This window comes from Xyrauchen texanus, chromosome 18 (genome assembly GCF_025860055.1).
Source record: "Xyrauchen texanus isolate HMW12.3.18 chromosome 18, RBS_HiC_50CHRs, whole genome shotgun sequence".
Lineage (NCBI taxonomy): Eukaryota > Metazoa > Chordata > Actinopteri > Cypriniformes > Catostomidae > Xyrauchen > Xyrauchen texanus.
Window position 1 is genome coordinate 6884652 of NC_068293.1, and position 16364 is coordinate 6901015.

The window sequence follows — 16364 nt, forward strand, 5'->3', positions numbered from 1 at the left end:
TTTCCTTCATTAAAATGACATCAGAATGCGGCGGCACAACTGTCCTGCCTCATTTGGAGCATTTGTTTCGGAACGTCAGCTGTTTTCTTCCTTGGTTCGGTTTGTGTAGGCTTATATAAACAAACACTGCAACCATACTTGGATCTGCACCAAAACAACCGGTCCGAGACCACCTGGACAGAAGAGAAATCTGTAGTTCAGCTCATCACTTTTATTCATATTTAAAACTCGGATATAGACTTTTGGTGGCTATATTAGATCTAGGTTGAACTTCATGATCGCTCCTCTCTTTTGAATAGCTGCAGAACAGACAACGTGGCTTCACTCTTTCTGTATGCATGTGTGTGTGTGTGTGTGTGTGTGTGTGTGTGTGTGTGTTAGTGGATGTTAGTGTATGGGCATGGGAGGGAGAGTGAAAGAGCAATGGGACCTTGAGAACATGTACTTTTCAATGTACAATGAATGCAAAAGCAACTAATGACGGTTAAAAATAACCACAATGGAAATTTTACAGTTTTAGTCCAATTTAAAATGCGAAAGCGAACCGAACCATGAAGAAAATGCTACATTGTATCTATTTTAACCCTATTTAGCAGAACAAATCAAGAAAGCTACAGGTCTGAAAACGCCCTAAACCACTCTTCTAATTGTTTATGCTCACGTGGTACTCCTGCTGTTATTTCTGTGAGCTCCACGTAACAGGGAATCAGACAAAGAGAGTTGTCGGTATGTTTGTTACCCCTACACCATTTTGAATGGGCAAATGTGTCATACCTCCGACTGAATTGAGCGAAATCCCAGCAAAATTGTCAGCAAGTGTGATACTCTAGGCAAAAATAGAGTTGTTTGGAGTTTGCTAGCGTGGCTCCGGCTGAAACGCACACACACCCCTACACCTCTGAACACTCACTGTACAGGTTTCACTACATTTGAGTGCCAAATTTTTATAACTTAACTGGAATGGAACTTTTCCACTGCATGTCACCATTCGACTCGACTCAACTCGCTTTACTAAACTGCTGTTTAGTGCCGCTTCAACGTGGGTGGGATTATAGGCTGATCGTCATAGTTGCGCCGCCTCTTCTACCGTGACATCATCTTAAACACGACACAAAACAATAAACTATAACACGATCGCTAGCTGTTAGATACTAGCTCATTGTGCTGCATAAACGAGTTGTTGCATGGTGATTTTACAGAAGTGTAACAGTTAAATTAGCCTGAATGTTTTAGAAGCAAGCTTACCAGTAGCTAGTCAACTAAATAAATTGAAGCTTTAAGCAGAGTATAGAGTTAACAAAACATACCATCCTCCATCTTGGACTCCAACAACGTCATGCCTGAGTCCAGGGCACTCTCCCTCCCATTGCTCGCTAGTCTAGATAGCATCCATTTGGTCGACCACTTCCACTTTTCCTTGATGGTTCTGTAGTCGCTTTTAAGTTTTCCCTACACTGTTGGTAGGTCCGGAGGTAGCCGTGTGTGGTCAACAGCTGAGCCACTTCCTAAAATAATTTTTGTTTTGTTCCACAGAGTCGAGTCGAGTTTTACCGTGCAATGGAAAAGCCCCATAATACAGCAAAACTTGTTGAAAACCCACTAGTGGGGACATTATAGGTGGTCCTCACTAGTAAAAAAGGCCCATAAATCAGCCAAATCATGTTTAGCTTTAAATCTACTATGGGGTTAGTGGTAGGGTTAGGGGATAGAAAATATAAAGGTCTGGTATTTCTGAATAAGAACTGAAGTGATTTCAGACCGCTCAAACGGGTATTGGGAGACATTTTTCCTTCCTCTCAATTCATTTTTTTATATTTGTATCCTTGCTGTAATGCTTATTTTGTTATTTTGATTAGATAATCATCATGTGTTCTAATTTGATGTGAGGGCATGCTCAGAAAAATGTGAGAATATGGAAACATGTCCCTTCAGCATTTATGTCACATCTCTAACTTCATATCTGGTGCATAAAAAAAATAAATGAAATACACTGTATAAAAACCTTCATCTGATGAATAGGCTATAAAAACAAAATTTGATGAATACTGGTGAATGTGTCACTGTTTATAGATTAATGCATCATTATTACTGGGGTGTTATAAAAATGCACATATGAAGTACATAAGCATTATTGAACATTTATTTATATAATCTTGATCTATTCTTAGTGCCTTTATGCTGCCAAAACTACTCAGTCAAGCGAGAAAATAGATTGGCCGATGCCGCCATTTAAATTTAGCAAATATCGGCCAGTTTATCTGCCTTGGCCACAAATCGGTCAACCACTAATAGAGTGAAATGGGTTCTGTGATAGATTGAATAATGTTTAGCCAAGGAAGTTGAGATACTTGTGATTGCATAGAAACCTTCCACAGCTGTGAATTTCCCTGTGGTGCATGCAGAGGTCAAGCAGTTACAAATACACACAAATGTTTTGCCTTTTTGTGTGGACATTTTAAAGACATATATCATGACATTATCCAAATGGACCCACAGTGTTCTGTGTGTGTGTGCATGTGTGTCTCTCTCTCTCTCTCTCTCTCTCACACACACACACACACATACTGCTCTTTTGCTCTTATTGGTGGTCTGGTCATTTTCAGAGTGCTTGAAAAAGTTCATTGAAAGAGAGAAAGAGAGAGGGGGTGGGGTGTTTAAGGGATGAAGAGGGGTGGAGCAACTGTGGTGATCTGGGCAGTTCTTTTTCACACAGTCACACACACACACACACACACTGAGGGCAGGTGAAGTGTGTGGATTGTATTGGATATAGTTGTGTTCTGGTGTCTCTTCATGACTGTATGGTGTATTACTCTGGAGGTGAGTGTGTGTGTGTTTTATAAGAAGTTTGTTTACTACAGGCTCAGGCCTGCTGATGTGCTCTGGAGTTTAGGCTTGACTCAAAAACACACTGCAGCTTGTGAATGAGTCCTGCTGGAGTTTAGACCACTCACATGTGTAAGTTATAATGAAGTGTAGGTCATTTTGGGACAGTGTTACTGTTGGAGCCAGTGTCTGTGAAGTCTCTATTAGTTTATTATCATTAGCATTATTTGCATGTGTTGCACTATGGTGAACCTCTGCAGTGTGTGGGGTTGTATGTTAATTTGTCTATCTTTTAGGTCTGGGTTTCAATACAGATTTCTCAATTTGAATCAGTTCCAGTCCACAAGCTCTCGATTCCAATTTTGGTTGGAATTTATTCTCTTCTGATTCATTGGGGTATATTTTAGTTATAATGCCCATGTGCTTAGATATGAAAGACATTCTCTCTCAGCTAATGCTGTTCATTGTACAGGGGACCTTCTAACTTGGTACAATACGACAAATTTCTGACAAATACTGACAAATTTCAGCATTCGTTTTTCATCATTTTGGTAAAATTTTTACATTTTAAAAATGCACAAATTCATGTATCCCATTAATAAATATGTCTTGAAATGGTTTATATTGGATGTATATTGTTACATGTTATTGTTAAACATATATGTTGAACACTTGCTAAAAAAAATGGTATTCTCTCTTATTAACAATCCGTTACTGTTGGGGTAATTTGTGACCCTTTTGGCATTTTATTTATTTTTTATTAAAAAATGGTTCCCTTAATTGGTGTAGTAGGAGTTGATTTTATGAGGCTAAGTGATTGCAGAAAAAAGTGACACGCTTTCTGTTTATGGTCAAATTTGACCCCAAAATGAATGGGTGAGACTATTACACAGAGCATTTTTTATTATTATTTATCAAATAAAATCAATCAGTCAGCCACAATGTGGAACACACCCACACAGAAATTATGGGGTGAGACTCTAGGACATCAACAATGTAAAAAATGCATTATATTTTACCCATCCCCACTGACAGCTGTGTTTCATTTAGCATCTGCATCATGATACTGTTCACATCAGAGACAGACTGATCGTTGAGTGTGTGTGTGTATCTCTGTTTAGGAGCTGCAGTTTGAGCGCTTGACCCGGGAGCTGGAGGTGGAGCGACAGATAGTGGCCAATCAGCTGGAACGATGCAGACTGGGTTCAGAATCACCAGGAGCTGCAAGCGGAAGGTACACACACTTACACAAACACACACACACACACATACATACAGACTTAAAGTGCAATACAAGTTAAGCTGAATTGTGAACAGTGAGCATTACTGATATGTCTTTAGAATAATTTAAATGCCTCTGAGTTACCTTTGCATTCATGCACCCAACGGCCCAAAAAATATGTTGGTAAAAGGAATTTGTGGAATGGTTGTTCACTTAAATGGAATGCTCTTATCAACACTTTTCATGGTTATATAATCGCGACAGCTGTAATTGTAATCTCGATTATTTTATGCATTAATTGTGCAGCCCCAATGAAACGCATTTGTGGCATAATGTTGATTACCAAAAAATAAAATATTTTGACTGTTCCCATCTTTAAAAAAATAAATAAATAAATACAATGGAAGTGAATGATTTTACTAATTAAACTACAGCTCAAATAAAACAAGTTTTAACAGAATAATTAATTTAAGTGGTTTTATAAAATTATAAGCTTCACATTTCTACAATTAAACCATCCACAAATTGGCCCCATTCACTTCCATTGTAGCCAAGTGCCTCACTGTTATCTCAATTTTTTTTTACATTTTTTTTTTTTTACCAGCTTTAAATTATTTTGTGTGGTAATCAACATTATGCCTCAAATGATGTCAATTTAGCTTAAGTTGTATTGAAGCCGGATTATTCCTTTAAGACCCTTTCACATAGAAAGCAATGAGAAAATGTGATGAATTTCATAGGTCATTTTTTTTAAATGCTTATCAATGTCAATCACTTGTATTTTTCATATTCCTCAAACTTTTGCTCACTATAAGAGCATTTTGAAAGGGTTTTGAATAAAACATTTTTAAATCAAACATAGAACGTTTGGTTACGTATGTAACCTCCGTTCCCCGAGGGAGGGAACGACATGTTGTGTCAGAGAAGCGACACTAGGGGTCTCTCTTGAGCGCCGATATTCACCTCTGATCTATTGAAAAGGGCCAATGGGAGTTGGCATACCCCGCCCCCGGACATACGGGTATTTAAGCGGGGCAAATACGGGAGTTCATTCAGGATTTTTCTGAGGAGCCGGAAATGGTCCGGCCACAACAGTGGCTCGGTTCAGCGACATGGCGGAGGAAAGACATGCGCTGAACCGTGTACGTGAACCGCCGATACAGAGGCGGGCAGGGATTTCATCCAGTGCCGCGCATCGTCTGTACCTGGCTGCACGTAACCTTCCCCAATGCCCCATAAGAACATCGGAATCCTTCTAGTTACCCTGGGAGGGGAACAAGGCGATGTTTGCCAACATGGGAACGGGCCAGCCTGGCTGGGCCTCTTTTCTCTCTATGTTTCTCGCATAGAGCAATCACGGCCGGGGCCCTTACACGCATATAGGGAAGGGGGTCTTACCCAGACCCTGCGGAGACCACACCTGGCCTTTTTCTTGGGGAGGAAAAGTGGTAGACCCGTCACACGGCCGTCTTAGGGCTCGTGTGGAAAGTATGGTGCGGTGGTAGATCCAGCCTCGAAAGGGGAGTTGCTACAGCACGGCGACCGGGCAGCTGTAACTGCCTAAGGGAGACACGGGGTCCGTTCGTAAGGGGACAGAACCGTGGAATTACACACAGGGGAGTCCGAACCGGAGGCCTTCTTATTTTACCTGTGGAGCCCCTTTACCAGTACGGGGTGGCCATCAGGGTACCCGCAGTGGCTTGGGTCGGCGAGTTCCTCCGCTGAACCGTGGACCCGGAGGGCTGGGGAGGAATCGACCAGGGTCCCAACTCGGAGTGGGGCACCCTGGGAAGAAGGCGCACTGCTTTACCTTGACGTCAGGAAAAGGGCGCTGGGCGCAAGTGATCCACCCGGCCGGTCGGTCTCACGTGTTACCGAGTTCTACGGGCTCGGACCTGAGAAAACACGAGACGCAACCGACTCAACGTGGAGGTTGTAAAACCTCACGAAGGTGTTGGGTGTTGCCCAACCCGCGGCTCTACAGATGTCTGCTAGGGAGGTGCCCTTGCCAGTGCCCACGAGGACGCAACACCCCTTGTTGAGTGAGCTCGGACCCGCAAGGGTAGGGGCACGGCCTGGGTGTGATAAGCCAGTGTGATGGCGTCGACAACCCAGTGGGCGAGCCTCTGTTTGGAGACGGCATTCCCTTTCTGCCGTCCCCCAAAGCAGACAAAGAGCTGCTCAGAGCGTCTGGTGCTCCGTGTGCGGTCCAGGTAAATGCGCAGGGCGCGCACTGGACACAGCAACGAAAGGGCTGGGTCTGCCTCTTCCCGGGGCAGCGCTTGCAGGTTCACTACCTGATCTCGGAATGGTGTGGTAGGAACCTTGGGCACATAGCCCGGTCGCAGTCTTAGGATCACAGACGTATCTGCCGGACCGAACTCCAGGCAAGTGTCGCTGACAGAGAACGCTTGCAGGTCCCCGACCCTCTTGATGGAGGCGAGCGTGATCAGCAGGGCCGTCTTAAGAGAGAGGGCCCTGAGTCCAATTGATTCAAGCGGCTCGAAGGGAGGTCTCTGGAGTCCTGCCAAGACTACCGAGAGATCCCAGGAGGGAACTAGGCCTGGCCGGGAGGGATTCAACCTCCGGGCGCCTCTCAGGAACCTGAGGATCAGGTCGTGCTTGTTCAAAGACTTGCCGTCTACAGGATCGTGGTGGGCGGCAATGGCGGCAACATACACCTTGAGGGTGGACGGGGACAGCCTCCTGTCCAGCCTCTCCTGTAGGAACAGGAGCACTGACTTGATAGCGCATCTCTGCGGGTCTTCAGTTCGGGAAGAACACCAATCTGCGAACAAGCACCACTTTAGGGCGTGAAGGTGCCTGGTAGAAGGGGCTCTGGCTTGGTTGATTGTATTCACAACTGTCGCCGGTAAGCCGGCTAGCTCTTCCGCGTCCCGTCCAGGGACCAGACGTGGAGGTTCCAGAGGTCTGGGCGCGGGTGCCAGAGCGTGCCCCGTCCCTGAGAGAGGAGGTCCTTTCTCAGAGGAATTCGCCAGGGAGGAGCTGTCGCGAGAAGCCTGAGTTCCGAGAACCAAGTCGGGCCAGTAGGGGGCCACTAACGTGACTTGCTCCTCGTCCTTCCTGACCTTGCACAGCACCGGTGCAAGAAGGCTCACTGGGGGAAATGCGTACTTGCGCAGCCCCGAGGGCCAGCTGTGTGCCAGCGCGTCTGTCCCGAGGGGAGCCTCTGTTAGGGCGTACCAGAGCGGGCAGTGGGAGGTTTCCTAGGAGGCAAACAGGTCTACCTGGGCCTTGCCGAACCGTTCCCAAATCAGCTGGACCGACTGGGGGTGAAGCCTCCACTCCCCGCCGGGCAGGCGTTGTCGTGATAGCGCATCCGCTACGACGTTGAGCTTGCCAGGGATGTGAGTGGCGCGCAGCGACTTAGCTCCATAGGAGGAGACAGCGGGCGAGTTGTGACATGTGGTGGGAGTGTACGCCACCTTGGCGATTTATGTACGCCCCCACTGTGGTGCTGTCCGATCTCACGAGGACATGTTTGTCCCGAACTAACGCGAGGAACTTCCTGAGAGAAAGAAGGACGGTCAACAACTCCAGGCAATTGATGTGCCAACGCAGCGGGGCCCCTTTCCAACGGCCCGCTGCTGCGTGCCCGCTGCACACGGCACCCCACCCGGACCGGGAGGCGTCGGTTGTGACCAGGACGCGTCGGGATACCTGCTGCAGGGGCACTCCTGCCCGTAGAAAGCAGAGGTCTGTCCAGGGTCGGAGTGTTTGGAGGCAGGCGGGGGTGATCCTTACCCGATGCGTGCCGTGGTGCCATGCTTGTCTCGGGACTCGAGTCTGGAGCCAGTGCTGTAGTGGTCTCACATGTATCAACCCCAGCGGCGCGACCGCCGCGGAGGACGCCATATGCCCCAGGAGCCTCTGGAAAAGTTTTAGAGGGACCACTGTGCCTGGCTTGAAGGAAGCGAGGCAGTCCAGCACCGACTGAGCACGCTCGCTCGTGAGACGTGCTGTCATTGAGACTGAGTCTAACTCCAACCCGAGAAAAGAGATGCTCTGAACCGGAGTGAGCTTGCTCTTTTCCCAGTTGACCTGAAGCCCCAAGCGGCTGAGGTGCCGGAGCACCTGGTCTCTGTGTGTGCATAGTAACTCTTGAGAGTGTGCTAGGATGAACCAGTCGTCGAGGTAGTTGAGAAATGCGGATGCCGGCTACTCGTAGCAGGGCAAGGGCCGCCTCTGCGACTTTCGTAAAGACGCGAGGGGACAGAGACAGGCGAAGGGGAGGACTTTGTACTGGAATGCCTGGCCGTCGAACGCGAACCGTAAGAATGGTCGGTGTCGTGGAAGAATTGAGACATGGAAGTACGCGTCCTTCAGGTCTACCGCTGCGAACCAATCTAGATGCTGAACGCCAGCCAGAATATTTCTCTGCGTGAGCATTTTGAACGGGAGTTTTAACAAGGCCCGATTGAAAACTTCGCAAGTCCAGGATTGGTAAGTAAGCCGCCGCCTTTCTTGGGTACAATGAAGTAAGGGCTGTAGAAACCCTTCCTCATTTCGGTTGGAGGGACGGGCTCTACCGCGCCCTTGGCTAAGAGGGTCAGTGATTTCGCGGGCGCCCTGAAGGGGCGGGAGCCGGGCAAACTGAATTGCGTAACCGAGTCCAATGGTCGGTGCAGCCAGCGTGATGCGTTGGGAAGCGAAAGCCACGCTTCCCAGCTCTACGCTAGGGGCACCAAAGGGACGAGTATTTTGGGCGTACCGGCGGGGCCTCGCAGCGGGCGGAACAGGTAATGCAGCGTCGGGCGGCCGTTGCGGCCTGAGGCTGAGGTGCTGAGAATAGACTCAAAGCACTTACCTTGCTCCGCGCACCCGGCAGGGCGGGTTCAGTGACTGAGGAGGAGGTCTGATGCTGGCGTCCTCTGGACTCGTCTGAACCGGCCGGCCGAGGGACAGTCGTGGGCAGGCGGAAGGCGGGATCGCCGGCGTCCGGTGTACCGGGACTGTCGTAATCTGAAAGCAGATTGCCGTGAGAACGGCATTTGCGGGCCAGGTGACCCAGAGGCAAAGGAAATAGCTCTATTATTGAGAATGTGGAAAATGTAAAAACAAAGGATTCTCCTCCCGGCCCTCCACCGGGAGCGGAGAGGTCTTACCACCTCCAGAGCTAACGTCTCGGTCTCTGGGTCGGTCGTCTCAGGAGCGCCTGGGAGCCTTCTGGGTCCTCGAGGGGGTCCGTGAGACGAGGGGGCGTCCTCTTTCTGCGGGGAGCTCAACGCGGGGCTGAGAGCTAGGCCCGCTCTCGTTCGTTGAGGCGGAGCACCACTTCCTTTCTTCCTTGAAAGCCGCAAGAGGACGCCCTCAGCGAGCAGACAGGTCATGGCCCCTGGCGGCAGGTTTGCGGCGGGGCAGGACGTGTGACCTGGCCTCTGTCTGTTTCTTCACCACTGAGAACTGCTGGGTGGAGTCCTCAGGTGGTGTCGCCGAATGGAGCTGGGAGACTGGAGAGTTTTGAGAAAGCGTGCTTTGTCTACCTCCTGTACTACGACCAGATCCAGTCCATTTGTTATGTTTCTGGACCACGAGGGTGGACATCGCCTGTCCGAGTGCAGTTCCTGCAGCACGTCAAGAACAGGACTACCCAAGTGCAAATCTTGAAGTGCCTTGGCCCGGTGGACTTGCAGGGAGGGGCCATGGCATGCAGGGGGGGGAGCGGTCTGGGACCGTTCTACCGCCGAGGGTAGTGAGAGTGGAGGAGCGAGGAAGCTTGGCTCGCTCAGCTCGTCGTACACGTCCGGGAAGGAACGGGGGGGCGCTGCTGTGGGCGGCGCACCAGCCCGTGAATCATCAAGCCCGGGGGAAGCATAGCGGATATCCGTGCGTCAGGCTCAGACTGGGCAAGCAGACCCGTAGGTGGCGGCCCAGGCGGTTATCCGCATCCGATGCCGCTGTGACGCTCTCCGATGCAGCGGTGATGTCGTCATCCAATGTCCGGGAGCTCCAGGGACCGGGCGGCCGGCCGTTAGGCGGACCGCGCTTATCCCGAGCTCTTGAGGGGAGCAAGCAAGCGTGCAGGGGGGGCGGGAGGTTTCGAGCAGTTTTTACCCGGCGAAACGCAGCCCGCCATTATCCCGGGATCATCTTCATCGCTCGCGGAGCCTGCGTCAATCCCGTAGGATGGAGGCGAGGAGCGGAGGGCGGCTGAAGTGGCTTTCTTCCTCGCAAGAAAGCAGAGATCGCAACGCTGCTGCAGCTGTGTTCTCAGGCTGAAAACATAACCCATTGGAGAGCATGCTCATCCCGAGCCCGGATGGAAAACAGCAAGCGTGCCGGGGAGGCGGGGGGTTTTAAGGGGGCTCACCCGGCGAAACGCAGCCCGTCATTGACCCCAGATCGTTTTCATCGCCCGCGGCGCCTGCCTCAATCCCGTGGGAAGGAGGCGAGCGCTGGGCGGCTGAAGCGCTCTCTCTCACTACAAGAGAAAGCCTACGACCGCAATGCTGTCATGGCTATGTTTTCATACTGAAAACATAGACCATTCATAAAAATGCTGCCTGCGTGTTTACGCAACCCAGGTACGCCAGGCGGTTTTTATGACCGTCAGAGGTGGGGAGAAATCACCGCCTCCAAAAACTACACGGGGCAGAAAGGCATCTTCAGAAAGACGCGTCCTGAAAAGGGCGTTCTACGCCGCTGTGTTTGCTCTTTTAGAGAAATTTACTCTTTTAAGGAAAATAACTCTTTTAATATACACAGTGTGTATGTGTGTCTGCGCTGTCGAGCGCTCAGGGGCAACAATGCACGCCGTGCAAAGTGAAGGAGAAAGCCGCTGTTGTGCGCCGTCAAGATCCAACAGCATGCAGATCGTCAGAGGAAACAGGAACGTTTTATAGTGGTGTGTAAACTCGCAGCAACTGCAGACAGACCATCGGCTCCGAAGAAATTTTCTGAATGAACTCCCGTATTTGCCCCGCTTAAATACCCGTATGTCCGGGGGCGGGGTATGCAAATACTGACTGCCAACTCCCATTGGCCCTTTTCAATAGATCAGAGGTGAATATCGGCGCTCAAGAGAGACCCCTAGTGTCGCTTCTCTGACACAACGTGGAGAAAGCGACAGAAGGGGAATTAAATATTTAGTGGGTTAAATTTGCTAATGCTTTCAGCTACATATAAGAGTGAATATTATCTGCTCAATCAGATTTTCCCATGTTTACATCCATTCTTTCCCCAATTTGCTGCAGAACATGTGACAAAATGCCTGTTTGTCTTTGATAGTTTGATAAGCAGCATTTGCGCTGGAGAGACACCATATTTCATTTGATACAAATGATACAGCCGTTCAATATGTCCTAGGCCCTGTTTACACTGGTATTTAGATCACTTTTATGCTGCCTTTTGGTGCTGAAATGTCCCCATTCACTTGGATTGTATGGACAAAAACACCTCATATCTCCATCAGAATATCTTTGTGTTCTGTGGAAAATAGGAAGTCATATGAGCTTTAGATGGCATTAGGTTGAGTAAATGATGAGAGAATTATCTTTTTTGGGTGAACTGTGAAACATAAGCAGCAGACAGCAGTCGCCTCGCTCTAACTGTGAGTAGGAGCTAAAGAGAGAATTAGATGATCATCTGAGAGCTCTTACAGTATATGCCCCTATGACTCTCACTGACCTTTATATGAGAGAATCCTGATGGCACTCAACACACTTCACACTGAACAAACAGAAAGAAGTGCGTGGCATCTCTCGTGTGAGCACCTCTCATTAGGGCTGGTCAAAATAGCTTTAACAATTATATGTGAAGAGTACAAGAGCTCCTCTGTGTTTTTATGTGAGGAAAATGTGAATAGGGCGTTGAGTATTTATATTAGTGCGATCATTCTATTAAAACAATTAATTGTTAATTGCAATTAATCGCATGAGTTCTCATAGTTAATCCTGATTAATCGCTGATTTCAAAATACTGAACTACTTCTTTTCCTGTCAAAAGAAAAAAAAAAAAGGCTGATCGTCATAGTTGCGCCACCTCTACTGCCGTGACATCATCTTAAACACAACACAAACTGACCAAAACAATAACATGACCGCTAGCTGTTAGCTACTAGCTCATTGTACTGTATAAAGCAGTTGTTGCATGGCGATTTTACACAAGTGTAACAGTTAAATTGGCCTGGTTGTTTTAAAAGCAAGCTTCCAGTAGCTGTTCAACTAAATAAAGTGAAGCTTTCAAGCAGAGTATAGAGTTAACAAAACAAAACCGGCCATCATCCATCAAGTCCCGGGCACTCTCCCTCCCATTGCTCACCAGTTTAGATAGCGTCCATTTGGTCGAACCACTTTTCCTTGATGTTTCTGTAGTCACTTAAGTTTTTTTTTTACTTTTTGTCCATAAAAGTGATCAATCTGAGAAATATTGATATATTCTCCATTGTTTACATGAGATCTCGACTGAAAGAATTACCCTTCATCATCGTGCTTCAACAAACTATGCAATCTGAGCAGAATTCATGTTGTAAAACTGTATATTATCTGATATATTAGAGTCCCATAAACAAAATGAGCCTGTCTCCAAAGTCTATTTTTATAAATGTGGCATAGTTTTATTCAGAATAGCCAAGCAGTAGCCAAGCCAAGATTTTGTGTCGTCTTGAAAGGCAGAGCCTTCATTTTACTCTGTACACCGGCAGCGATTATCAGAGAAAAAAGCCTGCAGGAACATCAGTGTTGTTAGATCATCTTCAAATTTGAAACATAACTTCTTAAGACTTGTGGCATTGAGAACTTTTTATATTTCTAGGTTGTCTTGGCACATTTATTATTGTTTTTTTAGATTATAAAAACACGTCCATTACTATAAACTTCAGCTTCTCTAACTTTAAAAAATAACAACATATATTAATTCTGAAACTGTGGAAATAAAGCCCAAAGTGTCTTTCAAATGACGCTACAACTGTGTCCATACTCCAAATGGTCCAGTGATTACAACCATTTAAGTTCAGGTATGTCAATTTCATGGTTTGTGCTCAAAAAGGGGGTGCGTATCAACAGGTTAAATAAATAATTTACAAATTAAACATTTTAAATAGATCCCATGTGTTAACACGTTAATTTCAACAGCTCTAGTTTATATGCATCAAAAATAGCGATATATGTTTATAAACAGCAATATTAATGCCTACATATATTTTACTAAAACATTTTAATACATTAAAAACGCCACACCGAGACTCCCATTAACAGTTCTGAGTGATGAAACACTGAGCACATTTACATGTGTGATCTTAAGGCCAAAGTATACTTCGATCAGTGCGAACGCTGAAGCCCTGTTCACACGGCAAATTACATTGTTACTTGGTCCCACTAGAATCTGCGATCTGTGTCGCTGTGGGTGTTCCTACTGCTGTTGCTTTAATGTTATTGATGGACTGCACATCTGGCCATAGTAGCTTTGGAAATTCTGATTACAGATTATACTGCTGATAAAACTAAGATATCATTCTAATTTGGAAAGGAATTAGTTCTATTGCTTCTAAAAAAGAGTGTTTTTATATAAACTGCAGCAGTGCTTGATGCATCATATCATGAACAGGATGCCATCAAACTCACTCAGAATGCCAATATGGTTTTCCATGCATAATTTTATTAAGCTATGTCCATGTGTGTGGTGACAGACGAATGATATAGAACAGTGAAATTGGTCACAGAAACTTTTAACTTCTAACTTGTCTTCACTTGACTCCAGTATCTTACACACCCACTGCCTAGAGACGGATGACGTGAGCTCCTCTGTCTTCACTCTCATTGGTAGTCCCTCGCTAATGTCGTTATTTGCATAAAGTTTAAATTTCCCAACTTTTTCTTGTCGCTCACCACGACGATCTCTGTCGCCAGCAGTCACTGCAGCTCATGTCATCGGAAGTCACTCTGCTCTCATTAAAAATGAATAGGATTGTGTCGCTTTGTCATGCTGGTGGTGTAAACGGGGCTTGAGTGTGACATGATCTTATGCTTATAAAACATTAATGTGTGTGGTCATATAAATGGCTTGAATGGTTTTCCTTTATTCATATTTTTTTACCTTTATTTTTTATTTCCTTTTACGCTTTTCCAATAAGGTCACAAACAAAACAAAAGACGATCGACACACATGCGTTTTTGCCCATTACCCTGATTTTGCATAACTGTTGAAAAGCCATCTTTCTAAAAGTTAAACAAAACATTTTAATGGCACTTTTTTCAGTTTCATTAGAATTTTTTGTTAAAATAAATACAATATAAATTCAAAGTTTGAAATCAAGCTGCCTTGCATTATTGTGTAGGCTATTGCTAAACGAGAGTTACTCCATAATACCACTTAGGATCCAAACAGTGGTAATACCGGTGTTAGTCAGTTTGAACATGAACACCGCACCGGTGTGAAAATTATGATAACGTTGCAAGTTTAATGACATGCTCTGTTGAAAACTTAATGGTCTATTAAAAATGGGCGAAAAACTTTTATATCGGCAGCAAAATCTTATTGAATTCATAGTGAATATTGGATATATCGACCAGCCCTACTCCTAACACACTCTTGAGCTGAGTGTGGGGGTTTAGTGTGAATGACACTGCCGTAATGATCTGTGTGTGTGTGTTTGCGTATAAATAAAGAACATTAATGCATCTGAAAGCTCACACTTCAACCCACTCCACTGGGGCAAGCACGAACTAACTGCCCCTGTGGGGGGGTATTGTTGCCTTTGACCTGGAATATAGCCTGTGCCTGAGCAGGTTTAGGGTCGTTCACACCTCTGCAATGATCCAGTCTGGCCGGCACCTCTTTGAATGACCCAATGAGCCCCATTCACATTCTAATTTGAGATGCTGAAGCTCTACTGCTTTAATGTTACTGCTCATTTGTTAATATGTCTTGAGCAGTCTCACAACACTTGGTATGGTATGTTTGTCACCACTGATTTTGCCGTTATATTTTGTTGACGTCATTTGTATTACCTTCTGTGCTAGTGCAAAATTAGCAATCAAACGGAGCCAAATAACTCATCCGCATCTGAAAGGGTCATTCGTAAATAACTTGGATAGAAAAAGCAACCGCAAGTCCATTTTCAATTACATTTGGAGGAAGGGGTGGGCAATAATCCAGTTAACCCCTAGAGACTCCTAGAGACATTTTTTTAACATTTGTTTAAAGCATTTCAATTACATTTAATATTTTTTAAATATGGGACCAACAGTTTTAGTTTCACAACATATTAAAGCTTGCTGAAACACACAACACTTTTGCAACAAATGTAGCAATTCTTCAAGTTTTATGGTTTATATGGTAGCATATTAAATATACTGCATTACATAGAGAGGGGTGTTTTTATTGTTTTGAATATACCAGCAAATATATCAACCATAACAATAGTCCCTTATTAGTTTTCACTTTTCATGAAATTACCCTTACTACTTTTAATAAATTACCATTCATATACTTTTGTGTGTTGAATTGAGAAATTCCATTTACTATCTTATAAAAAAATTCCCAAATGTACCCAAAATAAAATACCAGCTGCTTCCTAAAAACACTTTTAAGAGTATTTTTTAATACTAAAGTATATTTCAATGCTTGGGTCTCTGATGAAAATCAATATATAAGTAGAAATGTGTTATCCAGTGGAAATGTTTTAGTATCGTAGTTATGCAAAATACCACCACATGGTTGAAAATGTGCATTCCAAGCTACAAGTAATCAGTATATTAGAATTCTTATGTTATTTATATCCATAATGAGTTATTTTTGCATTAAAAGGGGCCTTGCACACATACACACACATACACACACATACAGCACATGGACAGGGAGAATTATGTCACGTACAGTAATAAAGATGGTTCAAATGAAAACTGATGCACTAGTTATTAGAGTTGGGGGGATGCATATGTTGATATTCATGTGCCACAAACCTATATTATAAAATGTTTTGAACTTCTACAACAGTCCCTTAGATGCCGCAGTTATTATGCTTTACTGCGGAGACAGAACGGAACACCCACAGCATAAACAATTGTTGACAGCATGAATGCATCGAAGAATATTCAAAATACGCCTGCCTCTTTCAAATCCAGAGTTTGGCAACATTTTGTTTAGTCAAAGATACGGGAAAAAAACGTTTATGTTGCACATTAAGGTCCACATTACAAGAAGTGAAGTACATTAGCACGTTTTGCAGTTGTGTGCTATTGTGTGTCATGGTCGTTACAGTCAAGCTCCAATATGATATTAAAGAAGCATAAATGCGCCATTGCAGTAGTTCATGTGTCTTGTGCATTATATTCATAGTCTTTTCAAGCCATATAAT

At 45.4% G+C, this 16364-nt stretch overlaps 1 protein-coding gene across 4 annotated transcripts in view; it reads left to right on the plus strand.

The window, feature by feature from the left end:
- The window catches only part of LOC127658759 (plakophilin-4-like), a 129715-nt gene that overhangs the window by 81388 nt on the left and 31963 nt on the right, over positions 1-16364 (plus strand). For all 4 annotated transcript variants that reach the window (XM_052148248.1, XM_052148246.1, XM_052148247.1 and 1 more), the window contains one exon: positions 3948-4060. In XM_052148248.1, coding sequence (XP_052004208.1) covers positions 3948-4060 — 113 coding nt within the window. The remainder of the gene's footprint in view (positions 1-3947; positions 4061-16364) is intronic.